The sequence below is a fragment of the Podarcis filfolensis genome (assembly GCF_964270895.1).
Source record: "Podarcis filfolensis genome assembly, chromosome: 5".
In the NCBI taxonomy this organism is placed as follows: Eukaryota; Metazoa; Chordata; class Lepidosauria; order Squamata; family Lacertidae; genus Podarcis; species Podarcis filfolensis.
In genome coordinates this window covers 16,500,488-16,514,727 of record NC_139608.1, presented here as the reverse complement: position 1 = coordinate 16,514,727, position 14,240 = coordinate 16,500,488, and the positions used below count along the sequence as shown (strand labels likewise).

Here is a 14,240-nt window from a genome sequence, read left to right as displayed (position 1 = left end):
CAATTATTTTAATGGGAAGGAGTCAGCCATGCAGTTCTCCTACCAGGAATGATTTTAGCCATCTCAACCTGCTGTTTGCGTATAGTAGGCATTCATGCTGCTGCCAAAACACACACAACAGCCTATTACACTGTGTTTCTTCACCTATAAAATGGGTTTAATAATATTCAATTACACACCACTCTGAGCTGTCACAATATTTAATTGGATAATGTTTGTGGAGCACTGTGCTAATAAGATACACCGTATAAATGTTAAGTATTATTATCGCAAAAGGTCAGCGAAGAGAAGGAAACAAACCACCTATTAACAACCACCATAAACGAACCATATCCAAGTCAAGCAAGACGCTATCTCTGCACTTTTTAAAAAAAATAAAAGACTGGGGCATTGTACACATTCATAAACAGATTGTGTAATGACAACGTTCTCTCTTTCTTCATGCTTTGCAAGACAAACCTTCCAGGGCAAATAATACGATGATTTCAGGCCAGCCACTATTTTCCTGATGGATTAGTGTATTGATGTTGAACAAAAGGGATTAGTTCAATAGTGTAATGGAGGGGACATCATGGCAGGAACCAACTGCATGTTAGGCTCTTCTTCAGGGCGATACTCTTTTCCATTCTCTCCCTTTCTGGTTACTATCTCTCATTTCAGGAAGATAAGAGTGGACAGAAAGCCCACTCATCATGATACGATTTAAATATGCTCAGTGATCCCTGGATTGTCCATGTGCCTGATATAATTAAGGACATTGTTGGTCCAGAACATTCAATTCAAGAAATTTGAACCGCTTAAGCTGGTTGAATTGCTTTTTGGCTTGTTATTTCTCAGGTTTTTTTATATTGGGTGGCAAAATAATTCTTCTTTTTTTGCCATATCATTTTTATTAATTTTACAACAATGCTTTCCATTACAATCTCTCCTCTTATATTATACAATTGGGCTTTTTAGGGCCATGACTTCCTTCAAACCTTCCTTATGATTTTCTATCTTTCATTTCAAATTTCTGCGTTTTCACTACTTAACCATTGCTTTCAAATCAAAAACATCAAAGCATCATCTTTTCTTATTCTTCTCTGCAGTGATTTTTATACCTTTCCTTACAAAGCTTCTTGCAATCCTACCATCGTGTTTGATTGACTACAATTGTCTTTCAAATAATTCACAAATTTAGTCCAGTCAAATTTAGTCCAGAACTTCTGGTCACGCTATTCTCAGATTCTTCCCATCATTTTGGCCAGTTCCGCATACTCCGGGTGGCAAAATAATTCTGCTAGTGCAAAGACCCTCTCCACTCCTTGCATGCCTGCTAAATGTTTTCTCTTGGTTTCCCAACTCTCTTGAGCAGATTTGGTGGGTCTTCCAACATATATAATAGAACATTAGACATTTAAAAACTCCCCTATACAGGGTTGCCTTCAGGTGTCTTCTAAAGGTTGTATAGCTACTTATCTCCTTGGCTCTGGGGTTGCACAACTTCATACCTTCCAACATTTCTCAAATGAAAATAAGGACATCCTAAGGAAAGATGGGACATTCCAGGATCAGATCAGGAACTAGGATGGCTTCTTTAAAATCGGGACTGTCCCTGGAAAACAGGGACACTTGGAGGGTCTCTGGCAGTTCAGATGGGGGCTGCATTTGTAATTTGGTGCATAACGCATCCGTTGTAATGTACATGTTGTGAAGACTGCATGCTGCAAATAAGAGGCAACACCCTGTGCTCCTCACGGAGCTCCACCCATTAATGGCTGGCACGGTTTTTGCTCTCCTATTTGCTGACTAGACCAGCCAGCCAGAATTGTAGGTGGAAGGTGTGCAGAGAGATGCCTGTCTTAGAGGCAGAAGCTTCCAAGCTTCCCAGGAACTGATAAGTGAATGCAACCATGAGCACATTGTCCAGAAGGACTAACATTTATTCATGGACCTCCTAAGCAGAAGGAACTGAAGGTGTAAATTAGACTGACAGCATCCTCAGTGAACTGTAATGTAAGGTTCCATTCCAAGCTATTTTTCTCTACATCCTGGCAAAAAGGCAATGCACTATGCTTTCATGTGTCAAAGAAAACATGCATCTTGGGTGTCCTTTTTTTGCTTTAGGAGTTAACCCCGTCTTCTAATAGGTGTATAGCAGGAGTGAGAAACCTGTTGGTCTCCACAGACGCGACAGCAATGCTTCTGAATACCAGTTGCTGGAAAACACAGGAGCTGAAGAGTGTTTTGTGCTCATGCTCTGCTCACTGGTTTCCCACAGGTATCTGGATGGCCACTGTGAAAACAGAATGCTGGACTAGCAAGTTCTTATGTTCTGCTGGACTATAAGTCCCAGCCAGCATGGCCATTGGTCATACTGGGTGGAGTTAGTGCAATGTAGAAGAAGGACACCTCCCCCATTCCTGATGTAGTGTGTGTCTTTGTGTTACAAGAAACTTCTCCACCATTCATGTGACACAGCATTCAGTTAAAGGCTGAATCTATGAAAACTGGCACACTTCTCTGCATCAGGGTAGCAAATGTGCTGCCTAGGGTTGCAACTCCTAGCAGCATCGGCAGTGGTCCAGGATGATGGGAGTTGCAGTCCAACAACATCTCGAAGGCACCATGTTGGCTGCCGTTGCTCTACATCATTGCTTCCCAAACTTGGGACTCCCGCTGTTTTTGAACTACAGTTCCCATCATCCATGACCACTGGTCCTGCTCACTATAGATAATGGGAGTTGTAGTCAAAAAGCAGCTGGAAACCCAAGTGTGGGAAACATTGTTCTACATGCTTCTTGCAGATTCAAATCCCACTGTATGTTCAAAGGATTCACTTCTCTGGCATAGCAGAGTTAGCCTTAATGCTTATCGGGGCGAAGAACCTTTCAAGGAACTGGCTATTGGATATCCATTTTATGTGTTTTCGCAGTTGGATGAGGCATTGCCTCCCTCATAGGTTTTGGTTTCTCGCAGTTTCACATTTCCCCAGTCTTCTTCAGTTTCCTCCATTTCTGCATTTGTTTGTGATTTCCATGGGCATTTTTGTACACATTTTGTTGCCGTCGTTAGAGAGCTGCGTCACAACATTTGAGGAAGTGTGTCTTTTGAAGGATAGCTGCTCTTGGCTTCACGGGTTAGCTTGGAAGTGGCAAACGAAGCAGGTTTGTGTTATAATGCAAACTGGTCAAATTTCTCCCTCCCTACTCTCCAGAGGCAGCACCTGGCAAAGAGTGGAGTCCCAAGTCCCATAAAAGGCATTCTTCCTGAAAAAGGAGGAGTTGGATAAAACTGATGTGAGGGGGTCACAACCAGTGGCAAACTCCTGCTCAAACTCTAGCCAGCAGTGTAAAACTGCCATCATCCACCCCCCTCGTTCTGCCTGAACACTGAGGTCCAGCACTGAGAACTTTCTGGCAGTTCCCTCACTGCAAGAAGCCAAGTTACAGGGAACCAGGCAGAGGACCTTCTCAGTAGTGGCGTCCGCCCTGTGGAACGCCCTCCCACCAGATGTCAAAGAGAAAAACAACAACTAGACTTTTAGAAGACATCTGAAGGCAGCCCTGTTTAGGGAAGCTTTTAATGTTTAGCAGACTATTGTATTTTAATATTTTGTTGGAAGCCGCCCAGAGTGGCTGGGGAAACCCAGCCAGATGGGCGGGGTAGGAATAAATTATTATTATTATCATTATCATTATCATTATCATCATCATCATCATCATCATTATCATCATCATCCCTGACCATTGGCCATAGTGGCTGGAGTTGATGGGACAGGAAGTTCAGTAACTCCCATAGAGCCATAGCATCACTAGCCCACCTTAGGGGAAATCCACCTCCCCACTCATGGGAGGGAATGCATATCCATTCTTCTCTCATCAGGATTTCTTCTTCTTCCCATTTTTGGGCAAGTAACATTCTTGCAGCTGTAGTTGCATACATAAATAAGTTTCTGTACTGTTTTGGTAGTTCTATACCTATAATTCCCAAAAGAAAAGCTTCTGGTTTTTGTGCGTGCAAATGTTACCTTAAACATCTTTTTCAATTCATTATATATCATTTCCCATTAAGCTTTAAGCTTTAATCACATGTGATAAAAAGTGCCTTCTTTCTCTTTGCATTTCCAACACTTATTAAATTTTGATTTATACATTTTTGCCAATCTACTAGGTGCTAGATGCCATCTATATAACATTTTCATGTCATATTCTCTTAAACCATAACATGCTGTAAACTTTATGTCCATATTCCACAATCGTTCCCATGTTTCTGTATCTATATTATAACCAAAATCTATTGCCCAATGTATCCTTGAAGATTTTACTTGCTCGTCCTTTGTCTCCCATTCCAATAATATCATTTTATAGTAGACAGCACTTTGACATTACATTCCAACAGGTCTCTCTCCAATTGTGATAATTGTTATATATTTTTCTAATTCACTCTTGTGTGTTTGTGAATGGCTTATGAGTTGCTGTTTTTTTTAAAAAGAAAGAAAATGACACTATGCTCTGCTTAATACAATTTAATGATCCTACTAATCTATTATGTGCACAATATAATATTAACTCGTCAATTCTTAATTTTTCCTTACAGATCTGAAACGCCCTCCATTCAACATGCTTCTCCTTGGCCTCTTGTCTCTGCTTGTTTTGCAAAGCGAAGGCTTCAGCACCAGTTTTCCTGATGAAACCATTGCGGAGTTTTCAGTGAATGTTTACAATCAGCTGAGAGCTGCGGGGGAAGATGAAAACATTATTTTCTCTCCACTGGGAATATCAATCGCCATGGGAATGGTGGAACTCGGAGCTCATGGGTCCACCCTTAAGGAAATCAGACACGCCATGGGATATGAAGGTTTGAAAAACGGTAATGAGCATTCAACAAAGCATCAAGCAACACTTATTTGATTATTATTTTGTCCGGTCAGTACATTAAAACAACAGTTTAACACTCACCTGGGATTAAATTCCATTGAACTCAGCAGGTCGTAACATCTTAGCAGACACACATAGGGTGGTCCTGCATAACAATCTAGGAAGCATGAGTGCCACATATATATTTTTTCTTTATAAATGGCTCTTTCATAGAATTCTAGACAGGATGGATCACCTGTGTTGATGGAAGTGAATTTTAATATTTCTACAAGGTCCCGTCTGCTTGAAGGAAAGAAGGGGGGCCCTTAATATGTATTATTAAAGAGAAAATGATGAGTTGGTATATTAATACCTCGGCTTTCAATAATAAAAATGCCCAAGGCAGCTGACAATAAAATTCTCAATAAAAAATAACACATAAAAATCAGATAAGAGCTGATAAAAAAATAAATTAATCTTCTTTTATGCGTATTGAATGAAAACCTGCTTGAAGGAAGATATTATATTACTTTGGGGGGCGACACCTCATTTTATTTTGACATCATGCTGATTGGGTGATGTGTATGCTGTCGCAAATCAACACACACACAATTCCAGGAATAGCTCTGCATTCCTTTTTAAACAGATAGTTTAAACAGATAGTTTAAAAACTATTAATAAATAATTGCTATTTTTATTTATTTTATTAACTCAATTTATATCCCACTTACCAGCCTAGCAGCTACCTTCTGTACTAGAGGCAACCACTGTCCCACCTTCAAGGGCAGCCCCACATACAGTGCATTGCAGAAGTCCAGATGGGGGGTCACCAGAGCATGGACAGCTGAGGCCAGGCTATTCTGATCCAGAAACTGCAATTGTGATAAATCATTCTAAGCTAGGCATAAGCACACAGAAGCCACTTGAGACTCGAGGGACAAGTTGAAATCTAGGAGTACTCCTAGCCTATGAACCTATTCCTTCAAGCGGAGTTCATCCTCTCCCAGAACAGGTTGTACACCTGATTCTGGGACACAAAAACCTCCCACCCACCTCTCTTTACATCTTGTAAGGATTTAGCATTGGTTTATTTGCCCCACCCTTCCTTCATTGCCTCCAGATGTTTGTCCAACACTTTTATAGCCTCTCGTGATTCATACTGAATAGTGAAGAGAAAGTTGTCTGTCATCAGCATACTAACGGGTTTCAAATCCATGTATAATAGCTCCATTAGTTTTATATAAGAGATATAATGGACCTTTGCTGGACCCCAAAGCCCAAAGGCTATGGAGCCAGCAGCAATCTCCTAGTACAGTAGTACCTCCGGTTACGTAACCCTCTGCTTACATAAACTTCGGCATGCAAAAGCAGCAAACCTGGAAGTATTTGACCAGGTTTTGTTGTGCGCGCATGCGCAGAAGTGGTCTACCACCACACGCACATGCGCAGAAGCGGTCCTCAGGTTGCAACCGGAGTTACCACTGTACTACCTTCTGGTAGTGACCCTGCAGGTAGGAGCTTTGTTACCACTGTAACAGAGTACTCCCACCTCCCTAAGTCACTCCAGAATAATACCATAGTCAAAGGTATCAAAAACCACTGAGAGACCAAGGAGAACCAACAGGGTCTTAACTCCCTTCGTCTCTCTTCTGATAAAGGTCATAAATCAGGGCAACCCCTAAGGCTGTTTTGGTGCCAAATACAGGCCTTAAACCAAACTGGAATGTCTCTAGGTAACAAGGGGATGAACAAACACATAAAATATGCCTGCTACATTGTTTTAAAATGGAAAAGATGAGTGTCATGCAATGATCAGAAAGGCAAGACTGAAAGGTAGACCAACATTCAGTTGGCTGGCATGTATATGTCACATTCATATGGTGTGTTGCAGCTAAAGAATTCATTGCTAGTTTTCTTTTATAGATTATTTAACTAATATAGTTATGCATTTTTAAGCACACTTCAGAGAAAAGATTCAAGGGTTGTTTACTCGTGCATATGATCAAAGCAACAGTATTACATAACTAAACCGGTTAAGACTATAATCAGTTCCCATTATAAACATTTGCCCACTTCACCAAAAATTCAGCATTCAGTCCACGAGCAACGGAGTTAAAATTACGAACAGCATTAGCCTAATCAAAGGCCTGATTAAGGTGTGTCTTCACACTCTGCTTAAAACTCTGTGGAGAGGGAGCCAAGCAGAGGAGGGAACCTTGTGTTGTTGGATTGCAATAAAATGTTGAATTGGACCTGGTAGCATATGGTAGCCATTGCAGTTAGTGCAAGACTAGTGTTATGTGGTCCGGAATAGAAACTTCACTCTCAATCCTGTGCGCTATTTTCTGAACACGCTGCAGCTTCCAGTCTCCCTTCAGAGGTGCATTACAAAATCTAAACGTGAGGTTACCAGATAATGGGCCACTGTGGCTAGCTGCTATCCTGATCCTTCCGTCTTCACCCTTTTTATTGTATCTGAGACATGGGGATACGGTCACCCCCCCCTCAATAATTTGGTCCCTTGCTCGATGTGATTTCATGCCTCTTCATGGGAGAACAGAGGTATATGGGGTCCACTGGAGCAGATTTGGGGGCATACAGAGATAGCAGAGGAGGATTAAATTGTGTTGCATGAGTGGAAGAAGAAGAAGAGTTTAGATTTGATATCCCGCTTTATCACTACCCGAAGGAGTCTCAAAGCGGCTAACATTCTCCTTTCCCTTCCTCCCCCACAACAAACATTCTGTGAGGTGAGTGGGGCTGAGAGACTTCAAAGAAGTGTGACTAGCCCAAGGTCACCCAGCAGCTGCATGTGGAGGAGCGGAGACGCGAACCCGGTTCACCAGATTACGAGTCCACCACTCTTAACCACTACAGCACACTGGAACTCTGTGTGTAGAGTGTTGGATACAACCCAAAATGTATACTCCGCCCCCATCCCCTTATTTTTTCACGGTCACCACAGTATCTCCAATCCTCACTTTTTCAACAATTTTCTGTGAGGGTAAAAGCAACTTCCAGCCCCACTCATCTGCAATGAGCTTGGGCCTTGCACTAAATTCCTTATGTGTCCTGTCTGGAGGCCCATTTGGACCCTCAGCTCTTCTAAACCATCCCTGCTGACAGAACAGCATTTGATTTATTTTTATTTTTTTGCAAACCTTGCAACGCTAAACAAAAGGGGTGAAGGGATTTAAAAATAAGTCCCGTTCTCATTTTGGAGACAAGGTGACAGTCTGTCATCATTTTCAAAATGCGGCGACATTTGCAGCACGCTGAGCTGGTTTATTTTTTCCGTGCAAATGGTATGCGCTAATCCTATGTAAACATCGTTAGTGCGGCTTTTGGGGAAATCTTGAAGGAGCTCTATGGGAATCTTTAGAATAGCAGAGGAAATTTTAAACAGCTGGCCCAACAGTGTAAATATTTAACAAAAGTGGTTGGGAACCTCCCATTAAAAGTTGGAAACATATGGACACATAATGCCAGTTTATAAAACAGTTGATTGTCAACTGATGAATGCTATTCCCTGTCAAAGGACTGCTTTGTGCTCTAGTTCATTGCCTTGGTTATGATTTTTTCTTTTCTTTTCAAAAAGAGAATGATGTGCACGCAGGGAACATGCAAGAGGAAAGGTGAGGGTGGAATTAAAAGAACAAAAGGATTGCACACAAAAATGGCCGCAAAGAAGTTTTTGTTCCCCTGTCATAATATTAGGAATTCGGGTCACCCAGTGGAATTGGTTGGCAGTAGACTCAGGACAAAAATACCTTGAGCCATGCATAATTTAACTTGTGAAATTCACTGCCACGGGCCCTCAGCCTACATCTCTGTAAAAGGGGATTAGACATATTCTTGGAGATAGATCTGTCAATGGCTGGGGCTTGTAGTTGATAAAATCTGGAGAGCCAAAGGTTTCCCAAACTTGCTCTGTGATGAGAGGGGGCTGCCCATTATTTTCCATGTATGCAAAGCATGACATAATAGGGACACATATTGAACACTTCTTGGCATTAATGGAAAATTCTCCATTTAAATGTAGCTTTGGCTGCTCACGAGGACCCTTGAATTGCTTTGGGCGGATGCCCCTGCTTCTAATGTTTTATTAGTCCCAAGTCTTTTTGAAGACGAGTCAAGCCACCCTATATACCATTTCGCAGTGACCTTCTCTGTCGAAAGCGAAAATATCACTGTGATTTTCCACTGGGAAGACAATGGGATTCTTTAAGCCCTCAATATATTTACTTAACCCTGACAGAAATATTTCCTATCTCGCACCTTTCTTCCAGGTGAAGAATTTTCCTTCTTGAAGGACCTTTCTGACATGGCAAACGCTGAAGACAGCCAGTACGTGATGAAGCTTGCCAATTCCCTCTATGTACAGAGTGGGTTTCACGTCAGTGACAAATTTTTGCAGCTGATGAAGACGTACTTCAGAGCTGAAGTGGAAGATGTGGATTTCAGTCAAAACATAGCCGTCGCCAGCCACATCAATAGATGGGTGGAGAATCACACAAATAGTACGTTCCTGTCTTTTTACATTCCTCCCCACTGTCAACAGTTGTCATTTTATGCTCATTGGGATGCTGTTGAATGTCTTAAAATGGCTCATTGCTAAAGTTGTCGACTGCACCAAATGTCGTGTGTTTCTTTCTTTGGAGAGAGCTTAAAAACAGGCTCAGCCCAGGGACTGCAATCCCTTCAGGGAAACCTTCCAGGAGCTACATGCCACTGGTTTGAAAGCCTTAGGGTTCCCCACCCCCTCCTTTAAAACATTTTACATCTTGGTCCCAAACATTTCCATCTCTTTGCAGAAAAATTTGATGAACTGCCCTGCAGTGGTGCCCTTATGTTGTCGTTCTGAAGCATGGTGACCAAGCCATTTTGAACCCACTTCCAGGCATGGCAAGTTGGAAGATCAGCCTTGTAGAATTGTAGAGTTGGAAGGGACCACAAGAATCAGTCCACGACCCTGAAATTGAGACTCGTGTTCTACTGACTTGAGCTATCTGGTCTGTTAAACTGATGTAGTTAGTAGTTACAGATCTCTTATCTCCATGTAAATGTTTGATTCTAAATTATCCCCACCAGTGAATGGCTTGGGTGACTTGCTTCTACCATGCAAGCAAAGGCACAGTCCCAGTTGCGCACCAGAATGCGCACGGCTGTTCGGATCGGTGACTCTGTACCCGAGTGTCTCTGATGCACGTAGCTTATTTTATCCCAGATAAAACACAGAGACCCCCGTCTGTAGCGATCTGTGAAATTTCCACCCATCCACTCGATTCATCACTGTCGGCGCAGAAATCCAAAGACGAAATTATCATACCGAAAATCAAGCAAGCCGTTCCCAGTTGGCAGCACCAGGTAGCAGACAATGCCTTCTGATTGGAGTGATTTATTTAGGAATGTGGGCACAGCAGCTGCTAGGCTTGGCTAACAAGCCTCCCCTGACTCAAACAGATGCAAGACATCTCTTCCTTTCCTTGAGTAAATGTCAGCGGGGCGGATGCTGAGATGCGTTCCCCGTTTTATTACTCGCTTATTACTCTCGAAGCCTGTGGGATGTTGCCCAGGTAAAAGCAAGCAGGAATAGTAGCGTGAGAAAAGTTTGAAGTTGGTAGACTTGCTCTCTGGATCCTGTGTCAATTTTGTACCGAAAATCATTTGCAGATGGGAGGCAGTCAACAGAACAATCCCTTTCAGGTAGGAGGATGCTGACTTAAGTTTCAGAGGCCCTGAGCCAGAGGTGCTTGCTTTGGTGTTGTATATTCGTGTTAGTGTAATGGAGGTGTCAGGGAACTGTCATCGGCTCAGAGGCGAGAAATAGAAGGGCAGCTGTGTTACAGGGACCCTCCGAAAATCAGTTCCTCTTCCGGGGAGGAGGAAAGCCCCACCTCCAGTGGGAAAGAGGTAGAAGGACCAGAGGATGCTGGGGGGAGCCTTAACACCGCTCCTGGGCAAGCCGGACAAGAGGGAAACACGCCCTTGCCATCGTCCATTCTGCGCAGTAGTCTGAGGCGCAGAGAGGGGCGGAGATGGTTGGGGGTAATGAAACTCTTATGTTGGGGAAGGTCCAGAAAAAGACCACTCCCGGATTCTGCTACTGATTGAGCCAGACATGAGCTTTGGGGCTCTTCACTGTAAATAGTTTGCACCAAAATAAAGCCTGTTCAACACAGGTCAGAGTCCTGCCTGGTTACTCTCGAGCAACCGCAACAGCCACCTGACAGCCGGGGGGGGGTCCACTTTCACGAATCACATTTCCATCCCTCAGTGTCCTCCCCTCCTCCACCCCCCAGCCTGGCAGACAAGAGGCATTAATCAGAGTTTAAGGGCTCATTCCAGCCAGGCACAAGCAGCATCCAAAGTGGGGTTTGTTTATTATTTATTTATTGAAGGGATTTCTATATCAGTTGTTTGCATTTGTAAGCAGTGTGCCTAAAAGCAATCTGCAGAAAATGGGGACCATTGGCAAGTGTCATAAAACCAAACGCTACCTTATTAACGCTTGCCAGAACCGGAGAGTCTTAGTCTGTGCCTGGAGTTGAGCAAGAAGGGTGCCTGTCTAGTCTCCGTTGTGGGAGGGAGTTCCACAGGCTTTGCAATGACTCCACAGGACATTGAGGGGTGTGGCCTGCACAGAGGAGGTGTGGTTACTTGAGAAGTCCAGCTTATCGCTTATATACAGCCACTAGGTCACTGTGGCATACAGTGCAAATTCCAAAGAACTGAGCCCACGCCACAGTAATTTGGAGCAGGGCTTTCAGCATGGCTCTGTTCTGTGGAATAGCATTCCTGTCGAGGTAAGACAAGCACCCACTATCTGCGCTTTCTGGAAACAATTGAAAATACCTCCCCCACCAACAAGCTTTTCCATCTGGAACGAATGGGTCATTATCAAGGTTGTTTTACATTGTTTTTCAAACGCAGCCTGTTGTTGTTTTCTGTTTTGTTTTTCACTCTTTTTATGGGCATCGCCTTGATCTAACATACCAGCTGGTTAAACATTGTAAGACAATTTTAATGCCGATAACTTCAAAACTATTTTAGACAAGTATATATTGCATTTGTTGTGCAGGTTGATCTGCCTGTGGTGAAGCCTAAATTCTTCTCTGACCAAACAGTGGACAGTTAAATGTGGGAATATGGAAAGGAGTTGCTTTTAGATTGTTTTGTTTTCCTTCCATGGTGTTGTTGTTGTTTTTTGGGGGGGGCTGTTTGCAGCGTTGATATAAATGTTCAATTAGGCATTCTGATCGATGTGCTCCTTCTCTCCCCTTTCAACCGACAGACATGATCAAAGATTTTGTGTCGGCCAGGGATTTTGGCGCTCTCACTCACTTGGCCCTCGTCAATGCAATCTACTTTAAGGGAAATTGGAAGTCTCAGTTCAGGCCAGAAAACACAAGAACCTTCTCCTTCACTAAAGATGATGAAAGTGAAGTGCAAATTCCAATGATGTATCAGCAGGGAGAATTTTATTACGGTAAGCAATGTCGTACATGTTTTCTTTCTAGCAGAAAAGATTAATTTTCTAGGTATACGCTATCACCCTTCTTCAGCACTTAATGCCAATTCACACCTCTTAATAACATCTCCTGCACAATTGCCAACCAGACGAAAATGAAATCACATTGTTTGCACCGGGGCCTCAGAAATGGAAGTTTCCAAAGGAGCCTTCCATTATTATTGTGTCAACTGCAATGTTTTCATTGCTATATCAGTATGGAAGATGTGAATACTGGGGGACATGAGTGGTGCTGTGGTCTAAACTACTGAGGCTCTTGGGCTTGCCGATCTGAAGGTTGGCTGTTTGAATCCCTGCGACGGGGTGAGCTCCCGTTACTCTGCCCCAGCTCCTGCCAATCTAGCAGTTTGAAAGCAAGCCAGTGCAAGTAGATAAATAGGTACCGCTGCGGCAGAAGGTAAATGGCATTTCTGTGCGCTCTGGTTTCCGTTATGGTGTCTCATTGCACCAGAAGCTGTTTAGTCATGCTGGCCACATGACCCGGAAAGCTGTCTATAGACAAACACCAGCTCCCTCGGCCTGAAAGCAAGATGAACGCTGCAATCCCATAGTCACCTTTGACTGGACTTAACTGTCCAGAGGTCCTTTACCTTTTACCTTTATCTTCCAGGGTTGTTTTAAGGATTGCAACAAGACAGGGTCATCTTTCCGCAGGGCCTGCAAGATGAAACTGTTCCGCCAGGCCTTTGGTCAGGGTTCAGTCTGACTCCCCCTCCACTGTCATAAGAACTTGCGTGAAAGCAGCCTCCCAATTTTTCTCACAGAAAGCAGCATGAAACTAGCCTCCCAGTTTTTCTCACAGGCTCATATAAGTTCAGCATTTAAGGTCCCCAACCCTAATCTGTGGGTTGCCATTTGTTTGAATTTTATTCTGATCCTGATCTGATTTTTGGATGTATTTTAATTGATTGCCTGATTTTATGTTAATGTGTTATGCATTTGATGTTAGCCGCTCTGAGTCCGGTTTTGGCCAGGGAGGGCGGGGTATAAATACAAATTATTATTATTCTGCCGCCCAAGGCAAAACAGGAATCTGCTGCCGCAACACCCCACACCAGCAAATCCTCCCTGATCTGTAGCAATAGTGATGGCGGTTTCCAGTGAGATTTCTCCAGATTTCAGCGGTTTCCAGCAAGATCTCAGGAGATTTCAGTCTTGCCCAAGGCAGCTGCTTCGTCCTGCATCATGGGCAAACTGACCCTGTATCTAGCCCAGAAATTTCCAAACTGTGACCTGAGCTTTGTTCACAGTTCTACGGCATGTCTGTGGATTTGTGGTTGAAGGTGGAAGATGGCACACCCAATTTAATTGCTTCTTTTATTTCTTTCATTGTATTTTATTATATGCATTGCAATCTGGATTTTATGGCATTCAAACAGCAATACAAAAAAATATAATATATAAGGGGGGAAAAGAGGAAGCAATAAAAAATACAATTAAAAAGAATACAGAATCTACAGTGGTGCCCTACAATCGCTACAACAGTCAGAAAAAATATTAAGTGGTGTCCCAAAGCCCTCAGTAATTTTCAAGTGGTCCGTGAGGGGGGAAAGTTTGGGAACCACGGATTTAGATAATGCACACAAAGTGCTTTGGACACACGAAAGTGCTGTACAGTACAAATGTTATTCTAATAATAATAATAATAATAATAATAATAATAATAATAATAATTTATTCCCCAGCCACTCTGGGCGGCTCCCAATCAAGTGTTAAAAACAGTACAGTGTTAAATATTAAAAACTTCCCTGAACAGGGCTGCCTTCAGATGTCTTTTAAAGATAGGATAGCTGCTTATTTCCTTCACACCTGAAGGGAGGGTGTTCCACAGGGTGGGCGCCACTACCGAGAAGGCCCTCTGTCTGGTTCCC

At 43.0% G+C, this 14,240-nt stretch overlaps 1 protein-coding gene across 1 annotated transcript in view; it reads left to right on the top strand.

Annotated features, from left to right (window-relative positions):
* Positions 1–14,240, top strand: part of SERPINI1 (serpin family I member 1) — a 103,115-nt gene that overhangs the window by 54,997 nt on the left and 33,878 nt on the right. The window contains exons 2-4 of the mRNA XM_083613475.1: positions 4,579–4,851; positions 9,128–9,358; positions 12,133–12,327. Of these exons, the coding sequence (XP_083469601.1) occupies positions 4,602–4,851; positions 9,128–9,358; positions 12,133–12,327 (676 nt within the window). The 5' untranslated portion in view covers positions 4,579–4,601. The remainder of the gene's footprint in view (positions 1–4,578; positions 4,852–9,127; positions 9,359–12,132; positions 12,328–14,240) is intronic.